General features: G+C 42.5%; 1 protein-coding gene across 2 annotated transcripts in view; it reads right to left on the bottom strand.

Moving 5' to 3' along the window:
- Positions 1 to 1273: 1273 nt before the first annotated feature.
- The window catches only part of KLHL14 (kelch like family member 14), an 84959-nt gene continuing 60323 nt past the window's right edge, over positions 1274 to 25909 (bottom strand). For both annotated transcript variants that reach the window (XM_048840553.2, XM_048840552.2), the window contains exons 6-9: positions 20313 to 20503; positions 20044 to 20202; positions 13400 to 13557; positions 1274 to 11615 (exon numbers count right to left, since the gene is read on the bottom strand). In XM_048840553.2, coding sequence (XP_048696510.1) covers positions 11475 to 11615; positions 13400 to 13557; positions 20044 to 20202; positions 20313 to 20503 — 649 coding nt within the window. In that variant the 3' untranslated portion in view covers positions 1274 to 11474. The remainder of the gene's footprint in view (positions 11616 to 13399; positions 13558 to 20043; positions 20203 to 20312; positions 20504 to 25909) is intronic.

The raw sequence follows: 25909 nt of genomic DNA, 5'->3' as shown, positions 1-25909 counted from the left end.
CTGACTGGCCTGTAGTTCCCTGGATCCCCCTTCTTCCCTTTTTTGAAGATGGGCACTACATTAACCTTTTTCCAGTCGTCCGGGACCTCCCCCGATCGCCATGAGTTTTCAGAGATAATGGCCAATGGCTCTGCCAACTCCTTTAGCACCCTTGGATGCGGCACATCCGGCCCCATGGCTTTGTGCTCGTCCAGCTTTTCTAAATAGTCCCGAACCATTTCTTTCTCAGCAGAGGGCTGGTCACCTCCTCCCCATGCTGTGCTGTCCAGTGCAGTAGTCTGGGAGCTGACCTTGTTCGTGAAGACAGAGGCAAAAAACAGCATTGAGTACATTAGCTTTTTCCACATCCTCTGACACTAGGTTGCCTCCCTCATTCAGTAAGGGGCCCCCACTTTCTGTGACCTTCTTGTTGCTAACGTACCTGAAGAAACCCTTCTTGTTACTCTTAACATCTCTTGCTAGCTGCAACTCCAAGTGTGATTTGGCCTTCCTGATTTCACTCCTGCACGCCTGAGTAATATTTTTATGCTCCTCCCTGGTCATTTGTCCAATCTTCCACTTCTTGTAAGCTTCTTTTTTGTGTTTAAGATCAGCGAGGATTTCACTGTTAAGCCAAGGTGGTCGCCTGCCATATTTACCATTCTTTCTACACATCGGGATGGTTTGTTCCTGCAACCTCAATAAGGATTCTTTAAAATACAGCCAACTCTCCTGGACTCCTTTCCCCTTCATGTTTTTCTCCCAGGGGATCCTGCCCATCGGTTCCCTGAGGGAGTCAAAGTCTGCTTTTCTGAAGTCCAGGGTCCGTATTCTGCTGCTCTCCTTTCTTCCTTGTGTCAGGATCCTAAATTCAATTATCTCATGGTCACTGCCTCCCACTACCTCCTTTTCATTTAATTTATTATGAAATGGATGATAGTTAATTTTTCCTTTCCCAATGGGCAGAGTAAGTGACTCTCAAAGACCTGAAGAAGTGTATTTCAGAAATGTGCAATAGAATTTGTATTTTCCTGGGGTCAAATTCTGCCCTCAGACATGAATGTGGGGCTTTCACTGAATTAAACATAGGCCAAGCATGTCCATTCAAGGGAAGAATTTGATTAATTACATTTACAGCATAGAGTATATTGCTTTTGGAGAACAGTGAAACAGTTATGCATATCTGCAAAATAAAAATGTTTACGCATCTACGTGATAAAAAACTTCCAAAGAATTTAATGTAGATATTATTTATACATATACTTTATAAGTAGGAATATGGCAGACAGCTGAATTAGTACATAAAGTTTTATTTAAAGTTTTCGCCCTACAAGCAAGCTTCATTTACACATTCTAATATTGTACAAAATTTACATTCTTTTTGACTTATTCAGTTAGCACTTTCCTTGGTCATGCCTTTCTGAAACGTAAAGATTTACATACAAGCCTCATAAATCTTTAAATTATCTTGGTAAAAAAAGAACCATTTAAAAGGACAACAAATACCCTTTTAAAATGGTACATTTTAGTAGAGACAGGTAACAGTCAGTGGTTTATGGCAGACCTTATCCTGATCTTAAATGTCATTCTAGGTTTCCTCGTTTAATATTGTAACATGTTTCCTTTTCATATATATTTATATACTTTAAACAGAAAAGAAAAAAGTCATGATTGCACCAAATATATTTTACAAGGGATCCCTTGGATATGAACAATACAAATAAATACAAAACCAACTAAAATTGCACTATACAGTAGAAATGGTTTGAGATTTCAGGGTATACACTCTACCTTTATGAGTTCCTTAATGATGCTATCTGTGGCTTTCGAAAATAATTTGTTTAAACAACTTTTTCTGCATGGGCAGCTGCCTCACCAATTCCTTTATTGCATTTGTACAGCCTCAGTCTCTACTGAATTACTCCAGTTTTACTTCAGTGTAATTCTGTTACATGCAAGAGAGTTACACTGTCATAAAACTGGAGTGATGCCATGGAAAAACAGTCCCACGGTATTTATTCTCCATTGTTTATATCACTCTCTTGGAAGCCTGAATGTATAGTTTAATTTCCAACCAAATTCGTTCTTTTTCTATTTCTATATCTGTAAAAAACACAATGATTTCCCCCCTCTGTCTATTCCTACTGCAGCAGAAGCTAACATACAGTGGCTGTTTGCTTCTTGTTTATGTATCATCATCATCAATTTATATCAACAGAAATATGCACAGCTTTGGAAATACTCAGCCCGATCCCTACTGCCTTTCACAGTGTAAACATTTACAACTTTACAAATGAAGGGCCAGATCTTCAGCTGGTGTAAACTGGAGTGCCTTAACTGATTTTCATGGAACAAAGCCAATTTACATCGGCCGAGGAGCTGGCCTGAGTGCAAAGTGGACGTAAAACACCAGTGATCCAGACTGGAAAAAAGATTACTAACTTCCCATAACTGTTGTTCTTTGAGATGTGTTGCTCATGTCCATTCCATTGCAGGTGTGTGTGCTCACCACATGCACTGGTGCTGGAAGTATTTTTCCCTCACTGGTATCTGTAGGGGACTGGCTCTGGTGCCCTCTGGAGTGGCGTGCCAGGATAAGGGATACCGCCGGTTCCTCCCCGCCTCAGTTCCTTCTTGCTGGAACTCCAACAGAGGGGAAGGAGGGCGGGTCATGGAATAGACATGAGAAACGCATCTCGAAGAACAACTGTTACGGAAGGTTAGTAACCATTTTTAATTCTTCTTCAAGTGCTTGCTCATGTCCATGTTAGGTGACTCCCAAGCAGTATCTCCGGAGGCAGGTAGGAGTTCATGGATGTGTTGATTGCAACACAGTTCTGCCAAAGCCAGCATCATCTCTGGCCTGCTGGGTAATGGCGTAGTGGGTTGTGAAGGTGTGTACCGATGACCATGTTGCAGCCCTGCAGATATCCTGTATAGGGACTTGTGCCAGGAAGGCTGCTGAGATGCCTGAGCTCTAGCTGAATGGACCGTCACTATCGGTGGAGGTACAACCTGCGCCAGCTCATAGCAAGTATGGATGCAGGTAGTAATCCAAGATGAAAGCCTCTGAGAAGACACTGGGAAACCTTTCATCCTATCAGCTACTGCGACAAAGAGTTGAGTCAATCTGCGAAAGGGCTTGGTATGCTCTAAGTAGAACACCAGAGCCCGTCTGATATCCAGGGTGTGCAAATGCTTCTCCTCATTGGATGCGTGAGACTTCAGGCAGAACACCGGGAGGAAAATGTCCTGGTTAACGTGGAAAGGCAACACCACCTTTGGCAGGAAGGCAGGGTGGGGACGCAACTGAACCGTGTCCTTGTAGAACATTGTACATGGGAGCTCTGACATAAGGGCTTTAATCTTGGAGACTTGCCTCACTGAAGTGATATCCACAAGGAACACAACCTTCCATGACAGATGCAAAAGAGAACAGGAGGCCAGAGGTTCAAAGGGAGGGCCAGTGAGCCTAGAGAGGACTAGGTTAAGGTCCCAGAGGGGCACCAGGCCCCAGACTGGTGGAAAAAGCCTTTCAAGGTTCTTAAGAAACCTGATAGTCATCTCATGCACGAATACTGATCTGTCCTGGACGTGGGGATGGAAGGCTGAGATGGCTGCCAGGTGCACCTTGATTGAGGAGAAAGCTAGGCCCTGATGTTTCAAGTCAAGCAGGTAGTCCATAATGGACTGCAGAGAATACTGAGTAGGGGTGATCCCCTGCTCCAACACCCAGCAGGAGAAGCGCTTCCACTTTGCCATGTAAGTCGCTCTAGTGGAGGGTTTTCTACTCTCCAACAGAATACGCTGGACTTGACTGGAGCAGGCCTGGTCCTCTGGGTTCAGACGTGCAGCGTCCATGCTGTGAGGTGGAGAGAGGTGAGGTTTGGGTGCAGCAACCTCCCGTGATCCTGAGAGAGTAGATCTGAGTGGTTGGGAAGTGTCCATGGGGGTGATGTTGCCAAGTCCAGGAGCATGCTGAACAAATGCCGGTGTGGCCATGCTGGGGTGATCATGATGACCTTGGCTTTGTCCCTTTTGATTTTTAGGAGGGTTCTGCTGATAAGTGGGATCGGAAGGAAGGGTACATCATGTCACGTGCCCAAGAAATGAGAAAAGTGTCGGAGAGTGATCTGCTGTTGAGCCCTTGGAGGGAGCAGAACCAATGGCACTTCCTGTTTCATCTGGTGGCAAACAGGTCCACTTGGGGAGTTCCCCATGTGAGCAGAGTCAGGATGAGCTCTACCCTGACATCTGGTTGTGAGTTGTGGAAAAGAACTTCAGGGGCTGATCTCATTTGCATAGGCACACCTACCCTGCCTAGATGGTCACTTTGGCTGCTGTGGGATCCCCAGTTTCTCTGTTACTGGGGCAGGAAGAATAAAGTGTTATTATCCTGATTATGTGAATCAAGGACAGTGGAACTGTACTTGGCTTTTTGTTATGATGGAGGGACTTGCCATCAACTAAGTACCACTTGCTAGGCAAGGGATATGGGTTCCAGTGAAAGGAGAGAGATTGGGCATAGGCATTTGTACCTTGCGGTATTGGGCCCCTTCTGAGGGTCCTAAATGCCAACTGCACCTCCTTCTCTCCTCACTGTGTAGTAGCAGAGCTAATTTTGATTCCATTAGGAGTCTGGTTACAGATTGCAGAATTGACTTCACTTTAGGCTAATGGTGCACCAGCACTGGGGCTCCCCTACTATGAGCTGAAATCACTAAAGAGCTGAAATCACTGAGTACTGTGTTAGGTATCAGGGAACCTGAAGATATATTGGTGAACGGCTTGCAGGATGGCTACCGGAGACGAGCAGCTGGTGGAGCAGGCTCACAGGCCGGCTATCAGGGAGGAGCAGCTGGCGGAGTGGCTTGCAGGACGTCTACTGGAGAGGAGCGGCTGGCGGTGAAGGCTACAGCAGAAACCCACGGAGATGAGGGGCAGTCGGAGCACATAAGGTGCCCCTTTACTCTTCCCCCCCCATTTCCACACAGGCTGGGCGGGGTTAAAACTCTGCAGATGAACTTTTGAACTCTGGACTCACCAAGGACAGAGACAGAGACTTTTGGGGTTTTGGGTGACTTTTGGGTTGCTGGACTCAAGAACCAAAGGGAAAGGACAGGCCCAATTTGCTTGGGGTGAGTTTTTGCTCATGGTTTGTGTTATGAATCCTGTTGGTGGTGTTTCCCCAACATAATGCCACATTGTTTCTCTCTGTTATTAAAAGGCTTTTGCTACACTCAGATTCTGTGCTTGTGAGAGGGGAAGTATTGCCTTTTAGAGGCGCCTGGGGGGGTGTGGTATATATTTGTCCCAGGTCACTGGGTGTGGGCTCGAGCCAGTTTTGCATTGTGTTATTGGAACGGAACCCCTAGATACTGAACCCAGCCCTTGTTGCTGCCCACTCTGATGGGCAGAAGGGTTACATTTTCCTCTGGAAGATCATTCTGGCAATCTCCAAGTGGAGGCACCACTCATGGTGAGAACAGAACGACCTGCTGAGGTGGTCTGCCAGCGTGTATCGGATGCTGGGAAGATGTAGAGCCTCGATGTGTATGACATGCTGGATATAGAATTCCCACAGTTGGAGGGCTTCTTGACAGAGAACTGAGGACCGTGCGCCTCCTTCCCTGTTGACATAGAACATGGAGGCTGTATTGTCCATCAACACCTGAACTGCCTGATGGGATAGTTGCAGGAGGAACACTTCACAAGCCGAACAGATGGCCCTGAGCTCCCTGACATTAATGTGCAGTGACAACTCTTCCTGGGACAACTCCTGGGTCCTTAGCAATCCGAGGTAGGCTCCCCAGCCAAGATTGGACACGTTTGACACTGGCACCAGTGTGGTTTTCAGGGTTGCAAAGGGTATTCCTTCAGACATGTTTACTGGGTTGGACCACCATTCCAGAGCAGTAAGTACTCACGGCAGAATCGTAAGGATTCTGTCCAGGTGGTGCCTGGGAGGGGTGTAGACTGACGCCAGCCACATCTGGAGGGGTCTGAGCCTCAATTGCGTGTCTCAAACTACATAAGGGCACGCTGCCATGTGCCCTAGCAGTCTGAGGCATACCCTGGCTGTGGTGATAGGATGGCTCGTGAGTTGAGCGATGAGACCAGACATTGTCTTGAATCTGGGTTCCGAGAGAGAGGCCTTGATTCGGATAGTGTCCAGAACTGCCCCAATGAACTCTATTCTTTGCACTGGGACCAATGCGTATTTTTGTTCGTTTATCAAGGCACCCAGTGCTTGGCACGTGGCTTGCACCACCTGAACGCTGCGATGGACTCGTACCTGTGAACAACCCTTGATGAGCCAATTGTTGAGGTGTGGGTAGATTTGAATGCCCTGGCACCTGTGGTAGGCTGCAACCATTACCATGCATTTTGTGAACACTCATGAGGCTTTCGCCAGGCTGAATGGAAGCACCATGAACTGGTAGTGGGATTGCCCCACACAAACTGCAGGAACCTTCTGTGCCCTTGGAAAACGGCAATACGCGTCCTTCAAGTCGAGGGCGGTGTACCAGTCTCCAGGATCCAGGGAGGGGATAATGGAGGCCGAGGGACCATGCAGAACTTCAACTTCTTGAGATACTTGGGGAGGCCTTGCAGGTCCAATATGGGGCACAGATGTCCCTTGGCCTTCGGAATGAGAAAATACCAAAAGTAAAACACTTTCCTTCTTAGGTGTAAGGGGTCTTCTACGGCCCCAACTTGCAGGAGGCTTGCACCTCTTGGGCAAGAAGTTGCTCGTGAGAAGGGTCCCTGAAGAGGGACAGGGAAGAGGGATGGTAGTGGGGGGTAGAAATAAATTGTAGGGTATACCCCCCTGCCACAGTGTTGAGGACCCACCGGTCCAATATTATAGCAGCCCAAATGGAGAGGAAAGGAAAAAGGCGGTTTGAAAACAAGAAGGGTGCAGGATCCTGGCTGCAGACTGGGAGATCGCCCTTGGGCATACCCTCAAAATGCCTGCTTGTTATCAGGCGGGTAGTGGGAGAAGCCCGAGTGGGAAGAAGGGGCTGGTTGTTGGCCTTGACTGCACTTATAGCCCTTGCCCTTCCTATGGTAGGGCTCCGGTCAGGCCCGACCGCTTGGTCTTTGAGGTTGCAGTTGTCTGAACTTCTTTCTAGCGGGGGTCGGTGTTTAGAGACCCAGGGAATGTAGAGTAGCCCTAGAGTCCATGTAATCTCGTGTCTCTTTGTTCTGCAAACAGGGCTAGGCCATCAAAGGGGAGGTTGTGGATTGATTGCTGAGCCTCTGTCGATAGCCCGGAAGACATCAACCACGATGCTCGTCTCATTGACATGGCCATTGTGATGGACCTGGCAGCTGAGTCCACCGCATTGGAGGCAGCCCGAAGGGAGGCCTTTGCCACATTTCTCCCTTCATCCAAAATGGCCAGGAACTCTTGACTGGTGTCTTCCGGCAACGAGTCTGCAAACTTGGCCACAGACTGCCACACATTGAAATCATACCTCCCGAGTAAGGCCTGGTGGTTTGCCATCATAATTGGAGGTTGGCAGATGAATAATTTTTCTGCCAATTAAGTCCAGCCTCTTGCCATCCTTGTTTTTGGGAATTGGGCTGGGTTTCCCCTGCCTGTTCCTCTTCGTTGGCTGCAGAGACCACTAAAGAGTTTGGGTCTGGGTGGGAATACAGGTATTCAAACCCTTTAGCAGGGACACAATACTTTCTCTCTGCCTGCTTGGAAATGGGCAGGAGAGAAGACTGGGTCTGCCGTAAGGCTTTTACCAGCCTTACTACCCCTTCATGTACCGGGAGCGCCACTCTAGATGGGGCTACTGCAGCCAGAATGTTGAATAAAGTGTCAGAGCATTCTGCCAACTCCTCTGCTTCCAATCCCAAGTTTGCTGCCACCCTCTTCAGCAGCTCCTGGTGTGCCTTGGCATCATCCTGTGGCACTGTCTTGGACAGTCCTGCCACTGCCTTGTCGGGTGAGGATGACGAGGAGGCGAGGGTGGGAGAGGGGCTTCCTCAGGGTCCCTTGCATGTGTGGTCTCCACTGAGACCGGAGGGTGCTTCTGGGCCCCTTGATCAGACCCCTTTTCTGATTCCAGGGGAGGGCGGGAGACTGTTCCCGACCTCCTCTCTGATGCCCCTGATACTGAGCGTTGCATCTGAGTCTCTGATGCTTGCGGGACCCCGCATGGGTTCCAAAAGTACCATGGGGCTGGCCATTGGCCCTGAGGCCATGCACTGGCTGGTGGTGTGGGAGGAGCCCCCCCGAGATCTGGTTGTGTGCAGCGGGACTGAGGGACCCGCTATCTCCTCAGCCTCTGAGCCCGAGGAGGAAAGTTTCTGCCGCGGGGACCAATGTAGTGCCGATGCTGCATCCATGACCCCTCCATGCCTGCTATCCCGGTGACTGTGGCTGGAGGACAGGTACTGGGGTTCCGGGTCCTGGTGCCATCTCTCCGGGGACTGACAGCGGAGCTTGGCAGATTGGCAACAGTACACCAGCAATCGACGTCTAGAGCGCTGGGACCACAGAGATAAGTGCTGTGAGTCCAGCGATCTGTGTCTCGGTGCCAGGGACCGGTCTTATGGTCCCGGCGATTGGCGTCACGGTCCTGGTGGACTTCATTGCCCTGAGGAGTGATGCCCACGCTCCAGCGACCGGTGCCAGGATTCCAGGTACTGGTGGCATGCTACGGATCTGCATCGACCATAAGGCAAGCAATGCCACACTTTAGGGAACCACTGCTGAGAGTCCAGCGACCAGTGCTAGGAACTCTGGTCCATATAAGCAGGTTGGAAGCGCCTCCTGGGGGATCCCTGCTTCAGTGTCGCCACGGTGCTGTGGAGAAATGCCGCACATATGGAGACAATTGCACAGACCCCAGTGCCAGCTTCACTCTAAAGCAGGGGTTCCCAAACTTGGTGCGCAGCTTGTTCAGGGTAAGCCCCTGGCAGGCCACGAGACACTTTGTTAACCTGACCATCCGCAGGTAGGACCGCTCGCAGCTCCCAGTGACCGCGATTTGCCGTTCCCAGCCAATGGGAGCTGCGGAAAATGGTGGCCCGGCCTGTGCTGCTTCCTGCAGCTCCCATTGGCCGGGAACGGCAAACCGCGGCCACTGGGAGCTGCGAACGCCCATACCTGAGGATGGTCAGGCAAACAAAGCGTTTTGCGGCCTGCCAGGGGCTTACCCTGAACAAGCCACGAACCAAGTTTGGGAATCCCTGCTCTAGAGACAACTAAGTCTTGATGGGGCATAGGTGGCACCAGCAAAGACATGATATCTTTTGCAGCCTGGAAGGCCTCCGGCACGGATGGAACCTCCAGGTGCCGGGAACCTCTGCCACTACCTGGGATGGCTCCCTAGGAGGGCTGGGTTGCCTAGCCAGCAATGTAGGTGCCTGGCTGGGCTCCAGAGACATGCTGTCCCTTACGGGCCTACGCTCCTCTCCGGACTTTTCCTTTTCAGTATGGGATGTCGGGGAACGCCCTATCCCGGTGTGCTTCCTTTACATTTTAGTAGGTACTGGGGACTGGGACCGGCATTGGGATACTGGTGCTGGTGGCACACTTCACACTGATGATGCTGTGCTCGGAGCGGAGTCTGATCTCAGTGGCTTGGAAACCGGCGCGAGGGCCGACTCCTTGAGGAGCGCTCTCAGTCTTATATCCCGCTCCTTTTTAGTTCTTCGCTTGACACTCTTGCAAATGCGACACTTATCGCTAACATGGGTTTCCCCCAGACATTTCAAGCAGCTTTGATGAGGGTTGCTGATCGGCATAGGCTTTTTGCAGCAATCACAATGCTTGAAGCCCGGAGACCGAGGCATGCCCCATCCCTGGGCTAAGTCCCTTTAACTACAGTACTATTAAGAGAACAAAATAACTACTTATCTAAGAACTATTTACGTACTAAACAATAGGAAGAACATTGGGTAAGAGTGCTTGCCGAAGAAAGGAGATGTTCCAGCACCCTCACTGGCAGTAAGAAGGAACTGAGGGGGCCGGTGGTGCCCCTTATACCACCATACGCACGCCACTCCAGAGGGCACCAAAGCTGGTCCCCTACAGATACCACTGAGGGAAAAACTTCCGGCACTGGTGCATGTGGTGAGCACGCACACCATGAGCAAGCACTCAAAGAAGAAGTATTTTATATGCATTGTGTACAGGTCAAAATCCTTATGCAAGCCAAGAGGAAGTAGAGAACCAGGCACAGTGTTTGTAAGTCAATTACTGCTGCAAAAGGAAGACATAAGCATAAAAACACATAGGGCCTGATTTGCCACTGCCTTGCACCCCATCAAGTACAACTGTGTAAAGTGGGTGTAACATGTGACTGTTCTGATCTGGTAGCATTTTGCACTCACTTTACCAGATGTAAACAACTAAACAAGGTATAAGGCAGTGGAAAATCCAGCCCTGTATTCTTCTGGATCAACAGGGAAAACCTTTCAAATTATGAACATCTGAAGGTAAATCAGAGACGAGGATTTTAGCCACTTACCAGAGTCCCTGCAAATCTATGCATACTAATTTAAAAGTCCAAAGAGGTACCATTATGCTTAAATTCAGTGTTCTTGTCTTTGAAAGCAAATAGCAAGTGTGTTCACTTCTAATGTTAGTGAAAATGAAGAAGAATTCTTGTATGTTTACTGTATCAATGGACTGTGTTGTCTTTTAACTGCTTATGAGAAAAACTTACTTCGTAAACCCAGAATTTGAGGTTTAGGCCAAGATTTTAGTCACACTAGCTATAAAAACATTCATTCCATTGATTTTAGTGGCATGCCTCTGCAGTGTAACTAAGAGCAGAATTTGTTCCTAATCCTTAAAACCACTATTGCAAGAAGTGCTCTGTAAAGCATCACTTTCATTGTAGTCTGCTCTTCACTACACTTACATAATGGGGACTTTGAAGGCAGAGTGTAAGAGAAGCCAAGTTGTGCAAAAATGGAATGACATTTCTTTACCTTTTATGATCTTTTGATGCTGTGTTGCTTGCAGAGCATATGAAGTAGCTGTAGGTTAGGATTACATAGGAGGAGACAGTTCTGCAATGCAGAGTGAGCTTTTCGGTATCTAGGTTTTGAAGCATTCATGAACACAACATCCTCATGACTTCACATAGATCACATGCAGGTAGAATACAATGCACAAAACTGATCTTGTCTTTTCAGGCTGTATTTGGACATTTAGCCTTCATTTTTAAAAGTTAAAATCCATGTGAAGAATATTTCTGTAGCGGGAAAAAAGTTAAAATCAGTCTGAAATGGCGGTCTGTCAGCATGTAATGTTCGGTGTGTTCTAGCTACTTGCTTCACAAGACACCGGAATCTATCTGAGATGAGACTTTTTGTTCCTAGTTTGCTTTTAAAGCATAAATCTGAAATAAGGGGTCAATTACGGTAGTTTTATTTTGCCAGGAATTCTGTTCTATTAAAATATTTACGTCACCCGTCATTACTTTCCAGAATGTAATATTGTTCATTTCAGTGCTTCTGGAATATTATTTGTTGTACGGTACACAGGCTGGCAGTATGACAGTCGAACATGCAGGACCTGCAAGTGGCTCAGCTACATCTCCTTCTAGTTCTGTCCAGGTTCCTTTCTCAGGACTGTAGCAAATAGTAGAAGATTTGTAGGCTCCCTAGAATAGAACAAAATCTTATTGGAACATTGTGAGAGTAAAACTCAAATGGCAAATTTGATGTAAAGATAAAAGGCCAAGATTTTCAAAAACGAGTGATTTTTGGATGCCCAACTTGAGACACATTAAAGAGGCTCAATTGTCATAAAGTGCTGAACACTCACCCTCTCAAAATCAAGTTCCTCTAAAGTATCAGAGGGGTAGCCATGTTAATCCACAAAAACAACTCCTCATTGTTCCTCTAAAAGTGTCTTTGGTGAGTTATACAAGTATTGAGGGACACAAAATCACTACTCAATTTTTCCAAACTACACCCTTCTTTTGTACCACTGCACCTCGTACAAATTAAAATAATTTATTCTAAACTATCTTATCTTAAAAGGAAATTGAAATAATGAAAAAATGCTAAAAGTTCCCTACAAATGACTGATGCTCAGATTTAAAAAAACCTGAAGCTGTCTTAAACCCATCCATGTCCTCTTCCCCAACTTCATTAGTGCATATACTCATGTACATCATGCAAATAACATTACCAAAGTTTTGCTTCATTTTTTCTAAAGTCAACTATAGAGGGGCTGATCTTCCTCTTACCTGGCAGTAAATCAGAGGTCAACAGAGCTACCGTGCTGTACAGCTAGTGTAAGTTTGAGGAGAACCAGGCTCAATGTGTTCGTAAAAATATTTCAGTCCAAGTCAATGGGACTATTCATGTAAGTAAGGGAAGCAAGGTCTCAAACATACGTTAAAATTATGCTTGTTTAATAATGTCAAAATGTACATGTAGGGCTACATTTTCAAAACAATTGCATGTACTGTAACTTATAAAAACGTACATGGGTGCCAAAAGGCAATTGTGCAGGCAGATACACACTTGCAAATAGGCACTTTACACAGAAAGTTCAATCAATAACACTTAATTTTATGTAGTACTTTATGGTACTGTACCACTGACATCAATCCTGACTTCAAAACACTGTATGACATCAATTAAACCACACAATAACAGAATAAAACAGGTAGGTAAGTACTAATAGTCCCCTTTGGGGAACTTAGAATGTGAAGTGACTTGTGCCATGCCAGGCCATGCAGGGAGCCAGCAGAAGAGCTGAGATTATAACCCCAGACCTTTTGATACCTGACAAGTGTGCTAAATCCTTTAGACTACAATATTTCACAGCTCCTGTTTTGCATGCCCAATCCCCAGGGGTCAGTGCAGCTTCTTGTTTTAAATGTATGTGTGTATTTTATGGATGTAACGTAAGCAACTGCCTTTGCAGGCTAAGGCCCAGAGTTTTAAAGCGATTTAAGCCTTGCTGCTCTCAGCGTTGCAACGCCTAATTGATTTAAGAGCTTAAGTCCCATTTTCAAAAGTGAGTTAGGCACTTAGTCATTGAAATCCCACTGTTGGTTAATGTCCTAATTGCCTAAATCACTTCTGTAAATGAGGCGTAGGCTCCTAAGTCAGTTTGGCAGTGCAACACTAAGTGGAGCAAAACCTATATAACTTTAAAAATCTGGGACTCAGCCCTTAATCTATATTTTCATAATAAAATAAAATTGGAAATGAAATAAGATTATTTCCATCAGAAAATCAATAAGTAATGCCAGCTTTACTAACCAAGCTGTAAATCAGCCTTAAGAACATTTTCAATGCATCCAAGATTCTGACAGCCCTTGATTTATATTTTCAGCATTTTTTAGAAGAAAAAAAGAACAGGCACAACTTTTTTCAGACAGTAACTAAAAACTGCCTCAGGAGCCATTTTCAGAAAACAGGTACACACCATACTCCAGCTGTAGCCTCCAACAAGGTAAATACTGTCATCAAGAACTGCGCATCCAGGGCCACTGCGACCTTCCAAAATAGGAGTCTGAAGAATATTCCACTGGTCACCTTTTGGATCATAGCATTCCACAAGCATGACATCAAGATGGGAGAAACCTGAATAAAATATTTAAAAAATAACTTAAAGCAGGCTTCTTTAAGTTTCTAGATCCTTTTTAAAAGGCACATTTATTTATAAAGAACAACTGCAGCCACCTCTAATAGGTACCTGATGAATGGTAATAGTTAATAGGAATTTTCTAAAAAATATGAAAGTCATATTTTTGAAATATATATATGAAAGATATATGCCTGAGGTGCAAAGTCTGGATCTGAAATTCTGCGGTGAATTTGTATGCAGTGTTTTGGTTTGGGCCCATACCTATTTTTAAAAAGTGTGAAAATACACAGTAACAGTTCCAATACCAGCCTTAACTCTCCAACCACTATCCTGCATTTAATTTCCACGATCACCTACTATCCAGGAATAAAGATACCGTACTGGCCTATGAGTTACAAAACTATCCACTCCCCATCACAGAGATCTCCCATAGGCCTGCGACCGCATTGTCTTACATTACCCTCCACCAATAGGCCACGCACAACAACTATAGATGGAGCCCAATTTTACGCTATTAACCTTACTTATATAGTTCAGAAGCCCCATGCCACCAAAACCAGAGGTCAGCTTTTTCCACATCCACCCTGATTGTATGATGAAAGACTCCAAATAGCCTACCCTTACAATAAAAGCCTAAAATATACCTATACTTGATACAGGCCAGCAGGATACCTGCAGATGCTATCATAATGCAACAATCTAAGTTATTCAGGGAAAACTGGCATTTATTCCATATGGCCACTAGTGAGGGTCTTCCACCTATAACTGGAGGAGTGAGGGTAAAGGGACAGAAAGATAAAGCTAGTGATGGAAAATGTTCTGAGTATTTTGAGACTTTCCAGTGTTTAGGTTTTTGAAAAACTAAAATTTCTTAATTTTCAGTTGTTTGTTTTTAAACCTTAACTTAGAACTTCCTGACTTCAGATGTTTGGAGTTTTTGCTTTTTAAAAATATTTTATTTACAACAACTGTTTTAAATTAATAAATATTTAGATAGAGCCTTAGCACTTTCTCAATAAATCTTTTTAATGAGGAAATTTCTCTATTATTAAAAAAAAATAAAAATAAAATTTTTCTATTTCTTCCTAACACTAGTAAGTTTAGAAAAAGTCATTTTAGAAAAGAATGATGAAAAATCTTACCCCAATATACAGATATGTAAGCAAACTCCTCCAATGTTTATTTCTTTAACTATTTCAATTTATACTAACTCTTTAAAAAGCACCTAACCCAAGGACTCCCGGGCCTCTGTCATGAATCAAAAATACAACTGCATAACAAACAGAACCAAACCAGAGGCTTCTCTTCATCCCAAACTAGAAAGTAACTAAGAAATGATGAAAGCAGACCCCAAGTTAAGAAATGATGAAAGCAGACCCCCAAGCAATATTCCTCCTCACTAACCAATTATCCTACCCCAGAAGTGGGGGCAGTGTTCCCTGAAGATCAACAGATCCAAGCTATTCTGGACAAACATGGGATGGGGAATAAGTTTCAAAGTTTAGATTTCCTCAAGTAGAATGTCTTGCTAGTAGCTACTATTTTATATAGATGGGGTTCCAGCTTGCGCATCAATGCTGACTTCTTCTGCAGCAATAATGCATGGTGAGAAGCTATCCCTAAAGTAGACAGGTTCCAAGCCATTTAGGATTCTGTCATTCATAATCAACATCTTAAACCTCACCCAGAAACCACAGATAGGCAATGCAGAAGCACTGGTGTCATATGCTTCCAGAATGATATTCTGCTTAATAAGCAGGCTGCCATATTCTGAACAAGCTTCAGTTTCCCGCTGATTTAAGGTGTAGCCTCATTAGTGCATTGCAGCAGTCATGAAGGGACAAAGACATGGATTATGGTGACACAGACCAAATCCACAAAAAGAATGGTCACCCTCTCCTGACTGAGATGGAAAAAAGCCATCCTGGTCACTGCTGCTATAAAATCATTAAACAGCAGCTGGGATGCAACGACGCCCCCAGATTGTGAAAAGGTGGGTACAAGTCTTCCAAGCAAGAGGTAGATATAAACGCGCGTTCTCTCTCTCTCTCTCTCTCTCGTTGCTTCCTGCAACCAACCAGTATCACCTCAGTCTTATCGGCATTGATCTCAGCCAGTGAGACCTCATCCATGCCCCAATCTCACCCAGACATTGAGTAAAGCATGCAATAGCACTGGCTGGATCAGACAAGATAGCGAAGGAGAGATGGGTATCATCAACAAAATGAACATACTGCAGCCCATGCCTCCTCATTAACCCTCCTACTGGCCCCATACACAAGAATGGAAACAGGGAGGGAGACAAGATGGAGCCCTGTGGAACACCACATATGAGCTCCCTTAGAGATGATGAGTAATTGCTTGAAGTTACCATCAGGGAATGCTCAGTAAGGAAAGAATGAAGAAGCCACATAAGAGAAGTCTTATGATACCGCTCTTGTCAAGAGAAGAACACCTACCAATGCCACCACCACTGTTGTACTTGTGCCAATTGCAGGTCTGTATCCAGATTGTCAAGGAGATCTGAGGCATCTAGGTTCTCTGAGATTGATTCTCCACTGCCTTGTGGAATCATTTACAATTGTGCAAAGTAGATGCAAAGATATTGTAAAACTCCATCAAATCGGAATGGTAGCACAAAGATACAAGCACAATGGGAGAATTAAGATCCGTATGTGGAAGCCTACGGACAATATATATGTAAACAAAGAATTAGGTACTCAAAAAAGGCAAAACTAGATCTGTGCTCCAGCTTTCATTGCGGCTCAATGCATCACACAATTCTGAGATCTTCACGTTAAGCCATTTTGAGTTATGAGTGGACAAAAGAAGTTAGAATAATTTTTTTAAAGTGTAAATCCACTCTTTTTTGATAACAGCTTGTTAGACTGGCAACAATAACTTCTCTTCTTTCAGAGATCAAGTCTGAATTTTTTAGAAGGGGTCAAAATGTGGTTTAGAATTGGCACCATCTTACAGTCTAGATTGTGGAGTCTATTATGATTCTATCATTCTCATAATGCCCCTCTGAGGTAAACTGTATTACTGCCACTTTACAGATGGGTAAATTGAGGCCCAGAGACATTAAATGATTTGCCAAGTTCACACAGGTATTGAGTTGATCAGCTAGAAATAGAAAACAGGAGTCCATGCTCCCATTACATGTGCTATCCTTTAGACAACATTTCCTCTTATCAAATACCTTAAATCTCAAGAGAGCCCAAACAATTTTGTTCTTAGGAACATTGCAATAAAATTACAGCAAGATGATCTGTTTTATATTTCTATCTTCTTTCTCATCAAAGGGAACAGAAAACAGAAAAGAGAAGGAGAATTTAAGACTTTCTGTGAAAGGGCATTTGGTGATATGGGTAGCCCATAACAATGATGCTTGCAAAATTATTAGTTTATGTCAGGAACGAACAGGTGTGATGAAATGATTTTGTATCACAGCAGAATTTTCAAGGGACCATAATGAGGCCAATCCAGTGCGCGCAGAATCTGTCAAAGATCCCCACCCCTAAAAATTGTAGTTATACCCACAATTAGTTATGATGAGGTAAAGACACTGACATTAGTAGAGATCCAGCTTCATAAAAGAGTTCTTTACTACCCCAAGTCAATGCAGTATTTGTTGAAGAATCCACACTACAATCCACTCTCCCATCCCTTCGCTTACAGTTCTTCTTTGAGCTCCTCATCACAGGGCAAATAAGAAGAAATGTTTTCCAAAGAATTCTTTCTCAAAACAACAGACTGCATTTTGGTAGCAAAGATGGCAAATACCCCACAACAGAGAGCAACTCAGCCATGGCTGAAGCATGTGACCAGAACTCTGGTCACAACTTCCTGAGTAAAGAGACCTTACTAAACTGTGTATTACAGTTCCATTTAATTTTAATCAGCACATGTTCAAATGTACTTTAATCAACATTTAATATACTTTAATATACATTTAATCAACTTTAATATACTTTAATCAACATTTTGCTACTATATGGAACATATGAGTCAGGGAACACAAAGCACGTTGTTTACAACCCCCACATTGAGTAGGCCAGATCTTAAGGCCGAATCCTTAGCTGGTATATATCCGTGCTAGTCTAATGGTACCCTCTATTTATTAAACTGAGGATCTGACCCTCTATTTATAAAACATTAAGAGTCCAATGCAGAAGGACTTCTGGGAGCAATATGAAAAATATGGAAATGCACTCTCTTTAGTTAAATGTACATAGTGTTGCAGTAAATAAGATGCAGTAAATAAGTCCCTTTACTTATTGCTTTTCTCTGTTGCAGGGAAGGACAAAATAGAGCCTAGAAGAAGAAATGAAGAGGAGAACATTTCCAGTTTTTACATACCTCTTAATTTTGTTATTCCAATAGAAAAAAGAATGGTGGAGCTCTGTGGGAATAAGACTAAGATGAGCAGCTTCAGCGCTTGTGTAGACATGACAGCGACAGCACGGATGCTCCCATCACTGTAGTTAATCCACCTCCCTGAGAGGCAGTAGCTAGATTGGCAGAAGACTTCTTCCATCAACCTAGTGCTGTCTACACCAGGGGTTAGATTGGCTTAACTACGTCTCTCAGGGTCTCACATCCCCGACAAAAGTAGCAGGGTCAACCTCACTTTTTAGTGTAGAACTGTTTCAAAGAGCAACATTTCAAAGAACTCAAAAGACTAATATTTTCAAACTTGGCACCTAAAAGTGGCCTTTTCAGGCGTGCAGTATACAGATAGCTTCTACTCCTTCTTTCTTTTGGCCTGTCCCACCTTGAAATGCTCCTGTAGGCTGCACAAAACTGGCTAAACCAGTTCTGCACTTGGCATAGAGGCACTATCTGCCACAATGCTATTTACTGAGAGGACTTTATGCTTCCCTATGGTCCCTATATGTACCAGCTAAGGTGCTTCAGCCAACTATGAATACAGGGGAAAATTTTCCAAAGTGCATGAGGCTATGTTTACAAACAAAGATATGATTGTATCACAGGTAGTCATACCCTTGTTGACATTAATCTAGCTAGCACATGTAACAATAGCAGTGTAGATGGAGTGGCATGGGCCTTAGCACAGGCTAGCAACCAGAGTATGTACCCAAGCTCCCTACAGGGACTGTACTCTTGTTGCTAGCCATGCTGAAGCTTGCGTCATCATAACAGGGTTGTCCATAACCGGGTCATAGCAGTACAGCCAGGGGACATATGCTCAATCATGAACTCCCCTTACAAAGGAAATATACCTTCATTAATGAAATGTAAATGAAGATATCGCCTTGCAACAGCAATTTGCCTGTGAAATTTTGTATGTCTACACTGTTATGCTACATTTACACTACAACCTAGTGATGCAATTCCCCTGCTCATATACACATGCTAAAACGGGTGGGTATGTAGTTGGCATGGCTCAGCTGTGCTTCTGCAGCCCATGCTATTGTGGCTATATTGCTATTTTATACTCACACTATTTCGATGACAGGTAACTTGAGTATGTGTAAACAAGCAGGGGAATCCCACTCCTCGCTCATAGTGTACACATAGCTCTATTTTTTCCATATTAGCTTGATTAAAGCTATGCATGCTACAATCATACCTTCACTTGTAATGCAGACATACCCCAAGTGTCTCATTGGGACTTAGGCTCCTAAGTCATTTAGGCACTTTTGAAAATTTTACCCATAGTCATTTTCATTGCTTCTCCTGCATTGTCAGTTAGTTTCCCCTTTTGTCTGTGTGGCTCTTTCATGCTGCAACAGGGGAGACAAAACAAACACATTTGATTATAAAATGACAGACATTGTCAGGCAGACACAGGGGCAGGAGAGGTGCATGAAACTTCTTTAAACTCATTTTTTAAACTGTCTAGATTAGACAGCATCCTTTTAACATTAATGGGAGTGGCATGTATGTATTGAAAAAAGAACACTGGATGCCTATACACTAGTCATTAAAGAAAAGCTTTTAAAAGATGAAAACAAGAAACCTTTAAATAGAATTAATAAAGAATTAAAATTCACAGGCTACATTTAATATTAAAAAGGGATTTTAAGTCTCTAGTCCTAATAGTTAATGGATGGTTTTTCATTAAACCAAGGGTTTGTTTCTCTGTGCAGCTCTGAATAAAACTCTTACTTCACATCTTAGAAAATGATTAGGAGGGAAATATTGCTGTTACATTTGGGCCAAAGAATAGTCTGTTTGTTTCACTGAATTCATGGTAATGACAAATTGTCCATGCTTTTGAGTAATGGAAGCTCCTGTTTTTTTTTATTATCCAAAGCATTCATTACTCATATATTTAATGTACTGTTATAATTTTGAAATAATTTGCATAAGATGTTTTTAAAACTGCTGGCTCAAGCATCCCGTTAAATTGTGTTTCAGGGTTTTTAAACTTAGTTTAACAATGACTAGCTAACAGAAATGCCCTCTGTCCAGAGACAGGACATTGAAATGTTGTTTTGCTATAAAAAGGTGACCTTTCAAATGGTTTCCTCCAATTGCATACAGTCGATCATTCATTACAGCCAAAGTGTGGATAGCTCGCTTTGTGTTCATGTCTTGTTTTCGGGCCCAGACGTCCATTACAGGGTCATAGCAGTACAGCCAGGGGACATATTCTCCATTATGAACACCCCCTACAAAGGAAAAATACCTTCATTAATTAAATGTAAATAAAGATGTTGCCTTGCAACAAGAATTTGCCTGTGAAGTTTTGTATGTAGCAGTAATTGGAAAAGAGACTTGCCTGAAATATATATCTTGCCATTGTGCACTGCTCCTGCATGCGCTGCTAAAGGTTGCGGTAAAGAAGATACATAACGCCATTCGTTTGTCTCTAAATTATAGCATTCCACGCTGGACAAGTAGCCAGCTTCATTTCTTCCACCAATCACATACAAGTTCTTATCAAGCCGACATGCATAGAAACTGGCTCTCCTAGAGTAAATAAATCAATAAATAAAAATCATAATCCAATTAGTTACTAAGACAATTCTTTCGTTCTACTCTTTGAACTAAATTAGCTGCTACTTCAAGTTCTACTTCAAAAAGGAGTGTCTGTAGGTTTCAAATGTTTAGGGCCATTTAAAGATTGGATCTGGTTTGCTATGAAATATGTGCTCTGCATCAAATGAATACTTTGTTTTTCGTGTCAAAACAATTAACACACATACATCTGGTGAGGAATACCTTTTTCTCCAAAGCTGTTTGTTGCTTTTAACGCCACGGAAGGATAAAAAGGTGCTTATTAATGTTTGGGGCATTTGGTACTTTGTAAGGATATAACAACTTAGTAAGACAAAGTGAAAAATGAGGTAGATAATGTAACAATAATAAATTATCTTGACATTCACTTTCTTTATGGTCCTTCAAGGGTCATTGTTCCCAATTTACTAAGAGAACCACATCATCAAAATTTTTCTTCAATTATCCTTTTTTTCTTCTTTCTGCAGTACTGCAAATAGAACAACTTTCCTTAAGCTAGGCACGGTATTACATTTCTGCCCTTTAACTCACAAAGATCCAAGTAACTAACTCCGAACAAGTTTTAGCTATCTGTGTGGAATCACATGCAACTCAGGTACACAGGAAGCTAATCATTGTTTCTGGTCAGGGCTGTGTGCTGACAGAACTTTTCCTACAGTTTGCTTTCCTGGGTCCTTCAAAATTAATGTTAAGTGTTTACCACAGAAATAAAAATAGAGTATTGGAGGTCTTTTGAGATTTTCCTAGTTTGGGCCAATCCTTACTTATGGAAGACTCTCCTGATGTTAATGGGAGATTTCCCAGAGTAAGAATGGCAACATCAGGCCCTTTAGTTGTAAAAAGCATCAGTATGAGGAAGAAAAAAGCAGCGCTGAATAGCTGTACATTAGGACTAGCACATAGTTTAGATGATAAGACTTAGAGGGCCCAATCCTCCAATCTTTACTTTTGCAACGTTCCCAAGGGAATCCCCCAGACTGATACTGGTGTTTTAGACACTACAAGGTACAGTTCTAATTACTCAGGATAACTGACATACTATATCCAATTCATAACTTGCGAGTGTAGCATCTATAGAAAGCAACTGGACAAATTTTTCAAATTTGCGTAGCTAATATAAGACACCTAAATTGATATCTAAGCAACCAAGTTTGAAAAGGGGAGCCTTTGTCTATTACACAGCCAGTCTTCTGAATCACAAAATAAAGTTCCTTAAGGCATCACACGGATTGTCAAGTTTTACTTAGGCCTTGATCCTGCAAGTCTTTGCAAGGAGCAAAGCAGTGAGCACAAGATGAGCTGAGGCTATGTGTGGATGTTAGTAAGGCTAAACAGTAGGCATAATACTCCACACTGAACTGAAATGTTAAATCATGTGTTGCCACTCCCTTGCAGAGTCGGTCAAGGGAGTAGAATGACCAAGTCTGATGCGGTCTAGCTGCTTCCAACCATGACCTTATTCTTACTATGAGGCAGGAGAGATTTGGTGCCCAGGAAGCAGGGCTCTTGCTTATGAGGAATTGGGTTGTTCTAAACTTTCTGTGCTGCCTTTTATTTTTATCTTGTGGGTACATGGGCAACCTCAAACATACAGGATCAAGCTCTTAGGTGCAAGACCTAAATACTACAGGAATGGCAATGCTATCAGAGGGAACAAGGCTCACAGCTAATACCAAAAGAGAACACAGCAGAAGATGGCTGAGGAATGGCTCTGGACATAGCTCCTGGCCTCAGCAAGAGCTGTTAAAATAAATTATGACCATTTCATCCATCAATCAGTGGTCAGCTAGAAGTTGCTGCCATGTATCCTCTGCATTATCAGGTAGCACATCATACACATTTTGTACCCTATCAGTTTATTCTCAGACCGGTTAACTAAACATTTATAAACTTGACTCTCCCGTCTTTTCTTAGTACTGGCTATTTACAGGACATTTTAATAAAATCTACGTCCCCTATTGTTTTCCTACATAGCTACATTCAGCTAAGACACTTTTTTTGTGAGTATGGTCGGACTGTATGGTGGGGGGTGGGTTATTGAGGGTTTGTTGCCAGTTTTGGAGTTTATGGAAATTTATTGGGCCATGTTGCCTTTTGGTATATATTTAATATTTTGTTAATAATCATAGCCATTTTAGTATGTGGCAACTTATAAATTATATGTTTTTGTTGCCAAAAATATTTTACATCCTCCTTCTATATGATAGCTTTGGTGGCCTGCACAATATTTACTAGATGTAGGAGGCATGTGATTGTCCAATAAAATGTAAAGTATATCTTAATGAACAACTTTCTTTGTGCAAAAGTGTGTATGTGAATTAGTTATTTACATAGTGTCAGCAAAACACAAGGTGCTTAGACATTACAATTTGACATCAATAATATAAACATCTACATAATTGGCAGTCTCTTTAACTTTTGTTCAGTCTCAATATACAGCACTAGTTACAAGTGGCAGATCTTACTATTTTAACAAAAAATAAATAAATCTTAATATTGTCCTGTATGTGTACTCCTAGTTTCATCCACAGAGTGTCACTGTTAGGAGCAAAAATAAAAACGCGTGCTTCAGTCTTCTGATTAAATGTGTGTGTGTTTGTGTGTGTGTGTATATATATATATATATATATATGCAGAAACTCCAACGGCAAGGATTTCAAGTTTCCCTCATCTTTTTTCTCCACAAAATACTTTATAAGAGCACTGTGTAAAAGCAGTGCATAGTTAAAAGTCTTTTAATTGCTGTAAAATGTGCTCCAGACTACAATATAATATGAAAAGTCTCAGCCGTAGGAATTTCCCCCCAGCAAAACTGGGAAGAGACTGTCCACTCTAGTAAGAAAAATTATACTGGACTCTTTTTGTGGATCAGAGTATTGGTCCTGCATTTTGCCACCAGCAGTAGCCAATACCTGATGCTTCAGTAGACAGTGAAAAAGACCCCATAATGAACTTAGCTACATTTTACAATGCTGTACATGAGAAAGGAGGACAAAATTCCTTCCTGATCCTCACAGGCAATGAAACATTAAATCTGATAACCAATCTTAGGTTGAATAGCTACTAATGTTATTAGTGGTCATAAGAAAGTCTGGATCTTTTAAAAGAATACTATCAGATTATTTTTGGAGGAAAAGGTTTTTTTTTCTTACGTTTAGTTTACTTACTAATAAATCCATAGATTAAAATTATTTTTAAATTACTTTATTTGTCTCCAAAATACTGTTTACTTTCTCATTTCACTTGGCTTTGGACAGTAAAACAAGGCTGGCAGTTTCCAGACAGCTTCACTTTCTGTTTCTCAAGCACTGGTACAATGTTGTATTTTTTAGGTTATAAACAATGCAGAGGAATCTTTAAATAAAAGCTTTTAACTGAAAAAATTCAAATATCATGGAAATGTTTTGAATGATACAAGTTTTGTAACCTGTAATTCTGGACTGAAACTACTCGATGGTTTCTCTTCAGATCTAGGAATATCATTTGAGTCTGACATTTAGCAGCAGTGAATTCCATAGGTTGGGCAATATGACTGCTATAATGATATTTCCTTTTAATGGCCTTATTAGTTTAAATGCAATGCTCTTCAAAAAGTACCCCATTGTGCTTGGACCAGAATATTGGTTCATCTACCGTTACTGGATGGAGTAAGAAGGCAGGACTGATCAATTTTTACTTAATGTAATATCTAACAAGTTATTTAATATTCTCATAAAGTGTTATACACAATAAATATTAAGTATTAACTCAAGCAAACTGCACAAAATAATTGGCTTTAAAGAAAAAGCAAAACATGCTGCTGTGGCATTGAGTCCACAACGGGAATTAGATATTTGAATATTTTTTTATAACTCAAAAATAAAATCAGTCTAATATGGATTTCAGCATATGAGATAAAAGTTCATCTGTCACAGATTTTACACAGATTTTTAATTTAAGAATTTACTGCATGTGCACAAGACCCACATTTACCAGACAGGCATTTTAAAGGAACCATTATAGTTAATCTGGTTGATTAGTCTCAGACTAAAATCCCTTCATAGGTCTTGACTTTATGGACCATAATGAGTCAAAAGGATCCACTAAACAGACTGTATTGTCAATGGTGCCTGCATTGTGCCAACAGACATAGGGCTTAATCCTGCACTCCTTACTTGGGAAAAAAAGCGTATTGACTTTGAAGAAGAGCACTGTGTAAGCTCAAAAGCTCTCTCACCAGCAGAAGTTGGTCCAATAAAAAGTATTACCTCACCCACCTAGTCTGTCTGTTGACTTTACCAGGCATTTTGTATGAGTAAGGAGTGGAGGTGGGATTGCTTTACAGTTTTGTAATTAGATATATTGTCTCCTAAAAACTGTCATGTTAGACCTTGATGCAAAATGCTGTAACACCTCTGAGGAAGTCATTACAGGCTAGGAAGTAACATTACACATTTTAAAGAAATTCCTAATCACATTTTTCAGCAAATTCCCCATCCTTAGAGGCTCTATCCAGAGATAACTGACCACTGCCTGAATTATGTATCCTGAGTAGAAGGGGTGAAGGTTAATTGTCTCATTCTAAAGCCCCCCAGCAAAAGGAACTATTATGATTAGAACATTACAACAAAATTTTGTAATATTTTAAGTTACTAACCATTTTGAACAGTGATTTATCACCAGGCAGAGTAATGGGGAAATGCTGAGCAGTCACAAGGCTTCAGAGGATTTCTAGTTCTTGGTAGAAACCCACCAGATACTAAAGCTGACTTTCACTAGGGGCTTTGATCCAATGCCCATTGAAGCAAATGGCAGTCTTCCAAATGACTTCCATGGATGCTGTATCAGGCCCTAAAAGCATCTATAGTATGTTAGGTTTCAGAGTAGCAGCCGTGTTAGTCTGTATCCGCAAAAAGAACAGGAGTACTTGTGGCACCTTAGAGACTACCAAATTTATTTGAGCATGAGCTTTTGTGAGCTACAGCCCACTTCGTCAGATGCATACAATGGAACACATAGTAAGAAGATATATATACATACAGAGAACATGAAAAGGTGGAATATATATATCTTCTTACTATATGTTCCATTCTATGCATCTGATGAAGTGGGCTGTAGCCCACGAAAGCTCATGCTCAGATAAATTTGTTAGTCTCTAAGGTGCCACAAGTACTCTTGTTCTTTTTGTAGTATGGAATTACTACACTCTACCACTGGGATAACTAGCAAAGAAAATACTCTCCGGGTTTGTTGAAGAGATGGGTCAAATCCAGAATCTTGAGGCCAAGGAACAGCTTCAAGTTTTCAGATGGTTCAAATCTGAAACCCATACCTAATCGAGATCCAAACATCACCTCTTCTGATCATCTGTAGTTTATT

Source organism: Caretta caretta, chromosome 2 (genome assembly GCF_965140235.1).
Source record: "Caretta caretta isolate rCarCar2 chromosome 2, rCarCar1.hap1, whole genome shotgun sequence".
Taxonomy (NCBI): Eukaryota; Metazoa; Chordata; order Testudines; family Cheloniidae; genus Caretta; species Caretta caretta.
The sequence above is the reverse complement of the archived record's forward strand: the minus strand, read 5'-3'. Positions and strand labels throughout refer to the sequence as shown.